Consider the following 14,800-nt stretch of genomic DNA (forward strand, 5'->3'; position numbering starts at 1 on the left):
TTGTACATTAATAACCAACACGGGTAATTTGTTCTCTTGGCAATTTAGCCTGTGCAAATGGCTATCCAATTCCTTTCCTTGAGATAATTTCCATTAGTTGCATTAGTACCAGGGCCTAAATACACTACATGACCAAAAGTATGTGGACAACTGCTTGTCGAACATCTCATTCCAAAATCATGGGCATTAATATGGAGTTGGTCCTCCCTTTGCTGCTCTAACAGCTGCCACTCTTCTGGGAAGGCTTTCCACTAGATGTTGGAACATTGCTGCGGGGACTTGCTTCCATTCAGCCACAAGCATTAGTGAGGTCGGGCACTGATGTTGGGTGATTAGGCCTAGCTCGCTGTCGGCTTTCCAATTCATCCCAAAGGTATTTGATGGGGTGGAGGTCAGGGCTCTGTGCAGGCCAGTCAAGTTCTTCCACACCGATCTCAACAAACCATTTCTGAATGGATCTTGCTTTGTGAACGGAGGCATTGTCATGCTGAAACAGGAAAGGGCCTTCCCCAAACTGTTGCCACACAGTTAGAAGCACAGGATCGTCTCTAGAATGTCATGGAATGCTATCGCGTAAAAATGTCCCTTCACTGGAACTAAGGGGCCTAGCCCGAAGCAGGAAAAACAGCCATAGACCATTATTCCTCCACCAAACTTTACAGTTGCCATTATGCGTTGGGGAAGGTAGCGTTCTCCTAGCATCTGCCAAACCGAGATTCGTCCATCGTACTGCCAGATGGTAAAAGCGTAATTCATCACTCCAGGGAATGCGTTTCCACCTTCGCATTGCGCATGGTAATCTTAGGCTTGTGTGCAGCTACTTGGCTATGGAAACCCATTTCCTGAAGTTCCCGACGAACAGTTATTGTGTTGACGTTGCTTCCAGAGGCAGTTTGGAACTCGGTAGTGAGTGTTGCAAGCTTGTGTGGCTTACCACTTCATGGCTGAGGCGTTGTTGCTCCTAGATGTTTCCACTTCACAAAATCAGCACTTACAGTTGACCGGGGCAGCTCTAGCAGGGCAAACATTTTACGAACTGACTTGAACTGACAACGGTGCCACATTGAAAGTCACTGAGCTCTTCAGTAAGGCCATTGTTTGTCTATGGAGATTGCATGGCTGTGTGCTATACACCTGTCAGCAACGGGTGTGGCTGAAATAGCCAGATCCACTCATTTTACGGGGTGTCCACATACTTTTGTATATGTGTGCTGGTATCTACCTGTAGCACTAGCCCTACAAACACTGCTAACCGTAATAATTCCTTAGGTCTTGACGGTGGGAGGACCTTCTTCAACGCAGTAAAGGAAGGTGACACTGTGATCTTTGCCAGTGATGACGAGCAGGACCGCATCCTGTGGGTCCAGGCTATGTACCGGGCCACGGGCCAGTCCCACAAGCCCATCCCCCCCACCCAGGTCCAGAAACTCAACAACAGAGCAGGCTCTGCACCTCAGCTAGACGCACCCATCTCCCAGTTCTGTAAGTGCCACCCATGTTGTGCCCACGAGGCCCACAACACTCAGAGTAGCTCTAACTGTTTCAGCTACAGTACCCAGGAAACGACCGCCCAATGTTCAATGCTGTTATGTCTAATCAAATTCAATATCTATCAAGATACGGATTTTATTGGACTCCTTTTTGAGGTAACCTCTTTTGTTGTATTTTTTTCTCTCCACACAAGTGTGTATTTTAAAATGGACAATACGCACTGTTATGGTATATACAGTGGGGAGAACAAGTATTTGATACACTGCCGATTTTGCAGGTTTTCCTACTTACAAAGCATGTAGAGGTCTGTAATTTTTATCATAGGTACACTTCAACTGTGAGAGACGGAATCTAAAACAAAAATCCAGAAAATCACATTGTGTGATTTTTAAATAATTAATTTGCATTTTATTGCATGACATAAGTATTTGATACATCAGAAAAGCAGAACTTAATATTTGGTACAGAAACCTTTGTTTGCAATTACAGAGCTCATACGTTTCCTGTAGTTCTTGACCATGTTTGCACACACTGCAGCAGGGATTTTGGCCCACTCCTCCATACAGACCTTCTCCAGATCCTTCAGGTTTCGGGGCTGTCGCTGGGCAATACGGACTTTCAGCTCCCTCCAAAGATTTTCTATTGGGTTCAGGTCTGGAGACTGGCTAGGCCACTCCAGGACCTTGAGATGCTTCTTACGGAGCCACTCCTTAGTTGCCCTGGCTGTGTGTTTCGGGTCGTTGTCATGCTGGAAGACCCAGCCACGACCCATCTTCAATGCTCTTACTGAGGGAAGGAGGTTGTTGGCCAAGATCTCGCGATACATGGCCCCATCCATCCTCCCCTCAATACGATGCAGTCGTCCTGTCCCCTTTGCAGAAAAGCATCCCCAAAGAATGATGTTTCCACCTCCATGCTTCACGGTTGGGATGGGTTCTTGGGGTTGTACTCATCATCCTTCTTCCTCCAAACACGGCGAGTGGAGTTTAGACCAAAAAGCTCTATTTTTGTCTCATCAGACCACACGACCTTCTCCTATTCCTCCTCTGGATCATCCAGATGGTCATTGGCAAACTTCAGACGGGCCTGGACATGCGCTGGCTTGAGCAGGGGGACCTTGCATGCGCTGCAGGATTTTAATCCATGATGGCGTAGTGTGTTACTAATGGTTTTCTTTGAGACTGTGGTCCCAGCTCTCTTCAGGTCATTGACCAGGTCCTGCCGTGTAGTTCTGGGCTGATCCCTCACCTTCCTCATGATCATTGATGCCCCACGAGGTGAGATCTTGCATGGAGCCCCAGACCGAGGGTGATTGACCGTCATCTTGAACTTCTTCCATTTTCTAATAATTGCACCAACAGTTGTTGCCTTCTCACCAAGCTGCTTGCCTATTGTCCTGTAGCCCATCCCAGCCTTGTAGAGGTCTACAATTTAACCCTGATGTCCTTACACAGCTCTCTGGTCTTGGCCATTGTGGAGAGGTTGGAGTCTGCTTGATTGAGTGTGTGGACAGGTGTCTTTTAAACAGGTAACGAGTTCAAACAAGTGCAGTTAATACAGGTAATGAGTGGAGAACAGGAGGGCTTCTTAAAGAAAAACTAACAGGTCTGTGAGAGCCGGAATTCTTACTGGTTGGTAGATGATCAAATACTTATGTCATGCAATAAAATGGAAATTAATTACTTAAAAATCATACAATGTGATTTTCTGGATTTTTGTTTTAGATTCCGTCTCTCACAGTTGAAGTGTACCTATGATAAAAATTACAGACCTCTACATGCTTTGTAAGTAGGAAAACCTGCAAAATCGGCAGTGTATCAAATACTTGTTCTCCCCACTGTATTTATTCTATAGGAATGTGTGTGTAACAGTTTATATTATGTAACCCCAAGCAACTACAGCGAAGTGTCTACATCCATCTGGAGAAGAAAGAACGCCTCTCCTCACCTCTCCTTTCAATCTGTTTCATTAATCTCTCTACTATTGTCACTAAATATGTCATTTTTTTCATCAACGCTGTGTCTCTCTCTCCTATTCCATATCACATTATCTCTCACTCTCTACCTGTATCTATTCATTTCACCTTATGTCAATATTCATCTCTTTAGTTTAGCTCTTCCCCTGTGTCCTATTATACCAGTTGTTTAACAGTTTATGAGCTCTTTTCCCCACTTTCTCTCACTCTCACTCTCACACTCATGCTTTGTGTGTGTCCCTGGTCTATCCCAGCTGCTGTAGGTCAGGTCTCTGTGTCTGCTCTCTGTCTTTATGTGTCTCTGGTTTGTTCCTTCTTACCCCGCTATCTATCTCGTAGCTGGATTTAAGGGTAAGTGCTTCCCTGTTGCTGGCACAGCCTAGATAATCCACACTGATTATCTGACCAAAGCAATGTGCTCTCCTCCCTCTTCCTCTTCTGTTGTTCATTCTCTCCCTCTATTCAAATCTTTATATTATCTCTGTCTTAGACCACTTTAGAAAACTTATATACTCACTTCCATCCTTCCAAGACTAAGATGCACGTCACTCTGATTTTGTTTGCTTTGCTTTGGTTAAACTGCATATTTGCCTTCTCTCGCTCTCAGCAACATAATTGAACATGAAATCCCTTCTTAGCAAAACAGACCTATTTCTAAACACCAGGACTTATAATATACCAATATGGTATCTCTTAAAAAAGGCAGAAACAGTTTTAATTACCATAATAGTAATAAAGGGTTAAGGCGGAGACAGGGCTAAAACCCACAACATAAAACTACAATGATTTGTTGATTGTCATGTTCCATACATTGCAGTAGAACTGAGGGCGTATGTTAATTCAGTGAAATGGTTGTTTTTGACAACTACTGGAGGCCTTTGTCTCTCAGCAGCTGATTACTACCATGTTAAAAGTGCCATGACATGAATTAAACAGTGTGGTCTCTGCACAATTATTCCAGGAAGCAATCAGGGAAATGTTGCTAAATAACTACGTGCTAGTTCACACTTGCAACTTTACAAATGCCTTCACTTTGGAGAAAAACAATGTAATAAAAACACTTACTATATGTTTTTGGGGTTTAAAATAAGATCATAAAAAAATATTATAGGTAGATAAATAATCGTGTATTTTTATTCCAGACCAATGCAATTTGGCTACACACTTCATACACATTATATAGTTTGATGTGCTTCTTCCAAATTGCGGAAAAGTCCAAATCCAATGTATGCATGCATGTAAGTCTACTAAATGTCTGCTAGATGATATTTATATACAGTGCCTTCAGAAAGTATTCACACCCCTTTTTCCAAATGTTGTTCTGTTAGCCTACATTTTAAATTGGTTAAATTGAGATTTAAGTTTTTCAAACTTTTTACAAATAAATTAATTAAATTGAAAATCGAAAATGCCATTAGTCAATAAGTGTTCAACCCCTTTGTTATGGCAAACCTAAGTAAATTCAGGGGTAAAAAAAAAATGTGCTTAACAAGTCACATAAAAAGGTGCATGCACTCACTCTGTGTGCAATAATAGGGTTTTAACATGTTTTTTTTATGATTGCCTCTGTACTCCACACATACAATTATCTGTAAGGTCCCTCAGTCGAGCAGTGAAATTCAAACACAGATTCAACAACAAAGACCAGAGAGGTTGTCCAATGCCTCACAAAGAAGGGCACCTATTGGTAGATGGGTAAAACAAATAGCAGACATTCAATTGTTATTAATTACACTTTGGATGGTGTATCAATACACCCAGTCACTACAAAGATACAGGTGTCCTTCCTAACTCAGTTGCCGAAGAGCAAAGAAACCGCTCAGAGATTTCACCTTGTGGCCAATGGTAACTTTAAAACAGTTACAGAGTTTAATGGCAGTGATAGGAGAAAACTGAGGATGGATTAACTACATTGTATTTACTCCACAATACTAACCTAATTGACAGAGTAAAAATAAAAAATTCCAAAACATGCATCCTGTTTGCAACAAGGTACTAAAGTAATACTTAAAAGAATGTGTCAAAGCAATAAACTTTTTGTCCTGAATACAAAGTGTAATTTTTGGGAAAATCCAATACAACACATTACTGAGTACCACTCTCCATATTTTCAAGCATAGTGGTGGCTGCATCATGTTATGGGTATTAACGACTGGGGAGTTTTTCAGGATAAAAAAAAATGGAATGTAGCAAAGCACAGGCAAAATCCTAAAGGAAAGTTGCTTACCAAGAAGACAGTGAGTGTTCCTGAGTGGCCGAGTTACAGTTTTGACTTAACACTACTTAAAAATATATGGCAAGACCTGAAAATAGGTGTCTAGCAATGATCAACAACAAATTTGACAGAGCTTGAAGAATTTTGTGAAGAATAATGGGCAAATGTTGCCCAATCCAGGTGTGGAAAGCTTTTAGAGACTTACCCAGAAAGACTCACAGCTGTAATCACTGCCAAAGGTGCTTCTACAAAATATTGACTCAGGGGTGTGAATACTTAAATAAATGCAATATTACATTTTCAAAACAATTGCCCACATTTCTACAAATATGTTGTCACTTTTCCATTATGGGGTATTGTGTGTGGATTGGTGAGATTTGTAAAAAATATTTAGGAGTATGAATACTTTCTGAAGGCACTGTATATATTTATTATATATTTAATCAATTGTTATTTCCAGTGGAATATCCATGTTTTACTGAAGATTGCTCAATTCCTGCCTTTTCCTCTTTATTCTTCTTGCTGCTAAATGAGAGCTGGCAAATATGTACCTGGAGTATTCTGAATGCTAACATGTAGCAAGTGATGATGTCATGCCATTCCTTTTACCATATGCTGCTGCAGTCTTCTCCACTCCTTAGAGACGGACCTGAAATTAACACTTCTACCACTTTTACAATGTACATATCCGTTTACCTTTTCTTTCTTTGGATGCCTGACAAGAACATTTACCAGGGTGATGTTCTCACCATTTATGCTTAAAACTGAGTCTGTTTTCTGTTCCCTCTTGTTGAAAGACTGAGACAGATCCTGGTATTGTTGGGTATATAGAGATTTGCCTCAAGAATTCATTTATCCTCTCCTTTAACACACTAATATTGGTATGCTCTCAGTGCTCTATGAATCATACAGTGCATGGGGATATAAAGTATTGTCAACTTGCAAATGTACAAATGTGTTAAAAAACATGAACCTGTATACAAAATCTAAATGAGCATAATAAGATCTTCCACAATTGCTGTTCAATGAATTCAAATGTTTAGGATAGAGAGACTGATCGAGAAGGTGAGAACCACAGTGTCAGCTCATGTCTTTAGCTCCACGTTACCCCTAAATCAGACCCAGCTATCATCATGTACCCCTCACTCTGCCGTCAGAGAGTCTGGGCTGTGGGTGTTCTGGGGAGAGAGGGAATGAGCAGGGAGGTGGTGCTGGTGGTCAATTCTTTTCTTTTTTTACTATGCGCTAAATAGCCCAAATGTTTAGTGTAGGGATCTATAAATCAGTAGCATCCATCAATCATTGTGATGTCAGTCCTTCCCCTGCCTAGACAGACGGGGGTGACTAGTGTCATTGTCTGTTACTGTCCAGAGCCCCCATGTCCACTCCACCGCTGGGATGTCAAATAGACATGACAGGCCACCAGTCACAGAGGAGAGGGACACATAGTCACCTTTTTGGATTTGGGAGTTGGGGATCATAAGCATCATAGCAGCACAGGCTTTGTTCCCTGGGTGGTTGACAGCTGGCTTGGCGCCACATTGGGTTTCACTCAACAGTGAAGTCGAGGTCAATGGGAGAAAATAAAAGTGATTTTTTATTATTATATTCTCTCAGCTTTGATGGTAGTTTGGTATTTATGTATTTTTATTCTATAGTCAAAGTAATTTATTGTTCATGATTTTATATTTGTGTGTCACTTTCAGCTTTTGTGTGATTTGGAATTTATGAAAAACATCCAAAACATTTGACACTTTTTTATATCAGTGTGTCTGGACACATTTTACTATGACATTGTGTGTGTATATCCACATTGCAGCGAAAACTCATTTGTATCTATATCGCAACTGTTGTTAATGCTCCATAAGTGGTGTTGTCTCTTTATTTACATGTAAAGCCTCGTCTCGGGAGGGGCAGCTGCATAGGCTATTTATCCAGACCGCTGCTTAGAATAGCTGTGACCTGCGGATCTGAGGCATTCAGAGCAGTCCCTGAGCCCTGGCTAAAGCAGGGTATTAGAATACAACTAGAGGGAGATGGACAGCGCATGGATTATCGGTCAGCCTTCCCATTCCAGACAGACCCTGATGTAATGCCTAAGCCCACTCACTGGGAAGGAAAGTGAAAATGTGTTGTCAAATTTATTTAGCCCCCTCTCTGGACAAAAGGAGGGGGGGGTTAATTAGGGAGACCCTAGCAGTGGAAGGGAGGGAGTGGAAGTAAAGGGGAAGGGTGGGAGGGGAAAGAAGATGGCTGACGGGCTGAGCAGTGGAAGGGAGGGAGTGGAAGTAAAGGGGAAGGGTGGGAGGGGAAAGAAGATGGGTCTAGCTAGTGCACCTCAGAGGTTGCATTCGATCATGTGAGGATGCAATCAGAAAGGCTGCTATCAGAGACTTTAGACTATATATACTGATCAAAAATGTACATTTAAAAGATTTTACTGAGTTACAGTTCATATAAGGAAATCATTCAATTGAAATAAATCCATTAGGCCTTAATCTATGGATTTAACATGGCTGGGAATACAAATGCATCTGTTGGTCACAGATACCTTAAAAAAAAGATGGGGGTGTGGATCAGAAAACCAGTCAGTATCTGGTGTGACCACTATTTGCCTCATGCAGCGCGACACATCTCCTTTGCATAGAGTTGATCAGGCTGTTGATTGTGGCCTGTGGAATGTTGTCCCACGCCTCTTCAATGGCTGTGGGAAGTTGCTGGATATTGGCGGGAACTGGAACATGCTGTTGTGCACGTCAATCCAGAGCATCCCAAACATGCTCAATGGGAGACATGGCGGGTGAGTATGCAGGCCATGGAAGAACTGTGACATGGGGCCGTGCATTATCATGCTGTAACATGAGGTGGTGATGGTGGTGGATGAATGGCACGTCAATGGGCCTCAGGATCTCGTCACGGTATCACTGAGTATTAAAATTGCCATTGATAAAATGCAATTTTGTTCGTTGTCCGTAGCTTATGCCTGCCCATACCATAACTCCACCGCCATCATGGGGCACTCTGTTCACATCGTTGTCATCAGCAAACTGCTCGCCCACACAACGCCATACATGTGGTCTGCGGTTGTGAGGCCGGTTGGAAGTACTGCCAAATTCTCTAAAATGACATTGGAGGTGGCTTATGGTAGATAAATTAACATTAAATTCTCTGGCAACAGCTCTGGTGGACATTCCTGCAGTCAGCATGCCAATTGCACACTCCCTCAAAACTTGAGACATCTGTGGGATTGTGTTGTGTGACAAAACTGCACATTTTAGAGTGGCCTTTTATTGTCTCCAGCACAAGGTGCACCTGTGTAATGTTCATGCTGTTTAATCAGCTTCTTCATATGCCACACCTGTCAGGCGGATGGATTACTTGGCAAAGTATAAATGCTCACTAACAGGGATGTAAACAAATTTGTGCCCAACATTTTCGAGAAATAAGCTTTTTGTGCATATGTAAAATTTCAGGGAACTTTTGATTTCAGCTAATGAAACTTGGGCCCAACTGCATGTTGAGTTTATATTTTTGTTCGGTGTATATGCTCAGGCCGATGGATCACATGTGGGGGGACCTGAGATTTCAACAGTCATACACTGTTGTGTAGGGAGAAAGACCCCACATAAAGTAACTTTGATACGTATCAAGAGAGAACTGGACCAACATTGTAATAATGAGACAGACAGACAGAACAGAATCAGTCATGCATGACCACAGGAATGACCCTTCTGCATTGGTTATGCTGCAACTCACATCCAATCCTCCTGACCCTCCCTCTGGCCCAGAGCCCTTTCCACCTGCTAGTTGACTATGAACCCCACACTGATCCTCTCCATTGACCAGACCACCCACCCCCAGATGAAGCATACTGTACGAGAGCCCTATTCAATGTAAACCGTTAACCTGGTGTGCAGGCTCAGAACAAATTGAAAAATGTTCCTGCCCGGTGGGAGGGTGTCCGTATAGTTTCACCCATACGCCATTGATTACTCATTAGATGAGCCCCAACCCACAATCTTCCAGTGCAAGAAAAATGTATACCCGTAAACCTTCTTAGCAGTTTTGATAGAATAGGGCCCTCACACTGTGCGAGTGACGCTCTCTTACCCTCTCACTCCGATAGCCATTCCCATCCTCTGCTGTGTCTAACTCCTGTGGATCCTGTCTCTCCCTTCGTGTGTGCTGGCTCTCTCTCTCTCTCCGGGGTGGACGGACACAGACGCGGACCGGGCACAGAAACATGGCATGGATGAGTTCATCTCAGCCAACCCCTGCAGCTTTGACCACTCCTCTCTGTTTGAGATGGTGCAGCGCCTCACCCTGGACCACAGACTCAATGACTCCTACTCCTGTTTGGTGAGGAAAGGGTTACCAGTCCAGTGGTTCCCTCATTCTTTTACATTGTGATCCTACATTCTATCAATTTTGATCTATTCTAACTTCCCTCGTATGTCTATTTTGTAGGGTTGGTTCAGTCCAGGCCAGGTGTTTGTCATGGATGAGTACTGTGCTCGTAATGGTGTGCGGGGGTGTCACAGACACCTGTGTTACCTGGGTGACCTGCTGGAGAGGGCAGAGAACGGGGCTATGATCGACCCCACCCTGCTGCACTACAGCTTTGCCTTCTGTGCCTCACACGTCCATGGCAACAGGTACAGAGTACTGACTTACAGCCCCCCTTCTACGCCACCCCCCATCTCTCTCTCTCTCTTTCTGTCTCTCTGTCTCTCTCTGTGTCTGTCTGTCTGTCTCTGTCTCTCTCACTCTCTCTGTTATGCATATGAAAGTAAACCCAATCCTCCCCACTCAGAGAACCCACTCCACCACCAACCTTCTTCATCAAATCAATCTCATTCGGAGAAGACAGTAACAGAATGTATATTCCACCCTAGATCTGCATACAATTGTCTGTACTGGTATACTTCACCAAGCCACCTCATACTGTGCTTGTTGTTTTTTTGCCTCAGTCAAAGCTTTCTCTAATATTATTTTTCCAATCACTTGTTTCAGTCACTTATGCTTTTAAGTTTCTCATGTCCAGTTGGGATTTGTGTTTATTATTTTATTTTTCTTCTTTCTTTGTTGTCTGTTCTCAATTCATTGATTTTCATAGTCTGTTATGATTTAGGTTTGCTTTATTAATGTTCTTCTTTCTTTTTTTCTGATGCTTGATCTCTTAACATCACCCCTGCCTCTTTCTCATGCAACCTGTAGTCAGAGACTGTCTGAGTTGCTAAACTGGCCTGTAACCGAGGCAGAGCTTCAGAGTTACCTTTACCCCCCCACCCCAGAGCCCCCCACACCCTCTAAGAGGGAACTCAAAATCAAGGAGTTTAGGAAAAAAAAGGACTCCAAGTCCCAGGCTGTCTCTTGGCCCAGAAGGTAAGAGTCTGTGGTGCTTCCTCCCTGATAGATCCACTGTGACTCTCTCCCTCCCACCCGACCTCAGTCACTTGACTTTTTGATTTTAACAAGAGTGAATACTGGAGTTGAAATATTGAAATACTTATTGGGTATTTACATGTATTCTTTTTGCATAATAAAATGTGTGTTTGTGTGTACTGTACGTGCATACGTACGTACGTTTGTACCTATGAATACTGGAGTTGAAATATTGAAATACTTATTGGGTATTTACATGTATTTTTTTTGCATAATAAAATGTGTGTTTTGTGTACTGTACGTGCATACGTACGTACGTTTGTACCTATGTACAAAGGGTGTTTGTGTACATAGGGTGTTTGTGTACATGTGCTCACACTTCTGTATGGAGACCGAATCTGTCGTAATCATGGCTGGATCTCGAGTCAATATAAACAAGCGAGTGTCACTACAGTGTGAGGTGCAAAGGTCACGGCGGCTGTCTGCCAGTCTGCCCCAGTCTGACAATCCTCCTACCCCATCTACCCCTCCGCATCTTTTTAGCTTTGCTTTTCCTTGGGGTACTTTATAGTCGTTCAGTTTTTGGCATTCTTTCGTTTTTAATTTGATGTTTGTTGTGTAGTAAATAGTTCCGCTTTTTTATTCGTTTTTTTCCTGTGAAGCACTTGCATTCTATGTCGGATATTTGCTGCATAAATAATGCTTGATTTGACTTGATTTGATTTCCACCCCTCCCTCTACCCTCATCCTATGACAGACAGTGATGAAGCTGAGGTGGGCTGTCTGTTTGAGTCCTGTTATGATCAGGCTGGACAGGAAGACGGGAGTAGCTCCAAGACTGGAGGAAAGGAGTGGGGGGTGGAGAGAGAAAAAAGGAAAATGGGAGAAAAAGAGAGTGGGGGAGAGGACGTAAAGAGAGAGGGTCAGGAATTGAGGGAGAGAGAGAGAAATATGGAGACAGAAAATAAAGGGAGGGAGGGAGGTGTAGTGTACTGTAGTGGGCTCTCCAGCCGGCCGGTGTGCCTGGAGGTCAGGAATGACAGGATGACAGGTTGTCATGGGTGACGGGCGAGTGTCTCCTGCCACTGTCCGAGCTCAGGCCACAGCTACAGCCAGTCCGCCTACAGTCCCCATGACCATGACAGCCCATGAGAGAAACCCATCTTTGGCCAAAAAAAACCTCACTCCCCTCATCCACCCACAACGTAATAGCCTGATGGCCACAGGGCATGAACTGATTATTATAGAGAGTACAGTAGCCTGAGAGTAAATTGAGAATAAATTGTCTGTTTAAAGGTTGGAGTGGATTTCATTCCACCTCCAGTAAGTTTAGGTAATGATTTGGAAATGTGGTGTTTGAATGTTAAATACAGGTTAAATATGGTATTTGTCTTTTAAAATGTGATGTACTAGTCAATTTGTGAATTGGCTGTAATTCAACTCCAGTCACGTACTGTAGCTTCTTGAACTAGAGGAAGCACAGACCTCTGATATGGCGTGCTTCCGGTGTTCTGTTATTAGTTTCTCTGATCGCTCTGTTACAAATGACTTCTCATTTCCATGTAGCCATTATAATAGAGGACAGGGGCGTGAGGTTATGAAAACATTATGAAAGCTGTGGAGGAGCAGAAAATGAGGCTAGGCATAATTAGTGTGAAATGATCAAATAGTTGATTTCTGTTTGACGGACCGTCAGATGCAGAGATTATACAAACACCACATCTTATTAAAGGCTTTTTATCGACATGCCTCAGATGAACACAAAAACACAAACACTGACAATCATAGCCTGAAACATACACACACACGCACGCACACACACACACACACACACACACACACACACACACACACACACACACACACACACACACACACACACACACACACACACAAACAGAGGGAAGAGAGTGTGGTTGAGGGGCCTGGCTCCTTATAGTTAGTGACGTGGCTGAGGACGGGGGAAATTGAGCAGAGTGCATGTGACAGAGGAGGCGCTGGTCGCCGTGACAGCGGCTTGAGGAGCAGGAGACGTGACATGCTCCACGTCACCAGGCCCAGGATGTAATCTCAGTGAAGGACACTGAGAAAGGAGGGGAGGGGTGAGGGATACTCCTGTCAGACAAGATGGGGGCAACAGCTTGGGGGGGGGGTGCAGTTATAACCCCCCGTCTGTAACCATCCTCAGATATCGGTGGCCCCACTGTTCCAGACAGATGGCTGGCTCTTACCTGTGGAATACACCACAGAAACTCTTCGTACTGTAGGCTCTGCTGTGGACATATAGCTAGCCACTACACGTGTACTTAGTTAGCTGAAATTCGCAGTTATAACTCCAGTGACCATGTTGACCCTTGTGTGACCCCTGTGATCACTGTGTCAGTGGTGGCCATACTGTCTACTCTGAATTGGGATATTACGATGATACTAATATAATATGTCCTAAGGGATATCCCAGTTAACACATACTGTATATTCATTGTACTTTATGTGGACCATGTGGGAATGAAACCCACAACCTTGGTGTTTCCTGCCCCATGCTCCAACCATATAAACTCTATGGTACTGTATATCCCTCAGGCCTGACGGGATAGGAACAGTCACTGTGGAGGAGAAGGAGCGCTTTGAGGATATCAAAGAGAGGCTGCGTGTTCTGCTGGAGAACCAGATCACACACTTCAGGTGTGTACTGTAATACTATATCTAAATCTATAACTGACCCTGGCACAGACACGGCTATGGGACTTATCAGACCACAGATTATAGATTGTGACAGATGTCAATCATGTATCAATCACTGTGCTCTGCAAAATTGTACTTACATTCTGATCTCAAGAACTAGCTGCCCGCTGGGTACAAACTGGTTGAATCAACATTATTTTCACGTCATTTCAATTAAATTGCGTTAAACCAACGCGGAATAGACCTTGAATAGACGTCTGTGCACAGTGGGTAGTCATTTATAAATTGTTAGAAATCCTTGAGCATGAAGAATGGTCTTATGATGAAGGAAAACCTTCATAATAAACCCTACAGAAATGAAACTGGATTTCTTTCACAGGTACTGTTTTCCATTTGGTCGACCGGAGGGGGCCCTGAAAGCCACTCTGTCCCTGCTTGAGAGGGTAGGTTATTATGCATCCTCTTCTAACCTTACCTTATTAACTATGGACACACACCTTCCTAAACTAAATATACAAAATATTTTAAATGTTCCATCCACATTTTAATTGACCAGGTCTTATGGATCGATGTGTATTTGGTTTCTATATGTTGTATATAATATAGGCTACCTGAGTGTGGTAAACAGATGTTTGTCTCCTGTTCTCTACAAGTGAAGGGTCAACATGCACACTCCCATGCTTTTCTTTTTTGTGGTACCGCCCCAAAAAGGATAGTATTTTTTCTCTAATGTCTCCTTGTCACGGATACTAGGAGTGGTGGGTAGGAGTCAGGCACAGAGAGCAGAGGGTTCAGTGATTTGTAGATTTATTTCTCCGGCACAAAACGGTCACACCAAATACAGGGCGCATAAACACTGACCAGCCCAAACACAGGGCAAACGATCCGAAGAACAATGAAAAAACACATCCACAACCGACAGAGAACACAAATAATCCCGCACAAACCTATGCGGGCCTAACAGGCTTAAATAGACCAAAAATCTAAAAACAAAAAGGAACAGTTGCAACTAATAAGACTAAACTAACAGAAAAGGAAAAAGGGATCGGTGG

At 43.2% G+C, this 14,800-nt stretch overlaps 1 protein-coding gene across 7 annotated transcripts in view; it reads left to right on the plus strand.

The window, feature by feature from the left end:
• Nucleotides 1-14,800, plus strand: part of LOC139535652 (calcium-dependent secretion activator 1) — a 192,408-nt gene that overhangs the window by 120,879 nt on the left and 56,729 nt on the right. For all 7 annotated transcript variants that reach the window (XM_071335273.1, XM_071335275.1, XM_071335276.1 and 4 more), the window contains exons 11-15: nucleotides 1,270-1,482; nucleotides 9,904-10,040; nucleotides 10,149-10,336; nucleotides 13,647-13,748; nucleotides 14,128-14,191. In XM_071335273.1, the coding sequence (XP_071191374.1) occupies nucleotides 1,270-1,482; nucleotides 9,904-10,040; nucleotides 10,149-10,336; nucleotides 13,647-13,748; nucleotides 14,128-14,191 (704 nt within the window). The remainder of the gene's footprint in view (nucleotides 1-1,269; nucleotides 1,483-9,903; nucleotides 10,041-10,148; nucleotides 10,337-13,646; nucleotides 13,749-14,127; nucleotides 14,192-14,800) is intronic.

The sequence above is a fragment of the Salvelinus alpinus genome, chromosome 12 (genome assembly GCF_045679555.1).
Source record: "Salvelinus alpinus chromosome 12, SLU_Salpinus.1, whole genome shotgun sequence".
Taxonomy (NCBI): domain Eukaryota; kingdom Metazoa; phylum Chordata; class Actinopteri; order Salmoniformes; family Salmonidae; genus Salvelinus; species Salvelinus alpinus.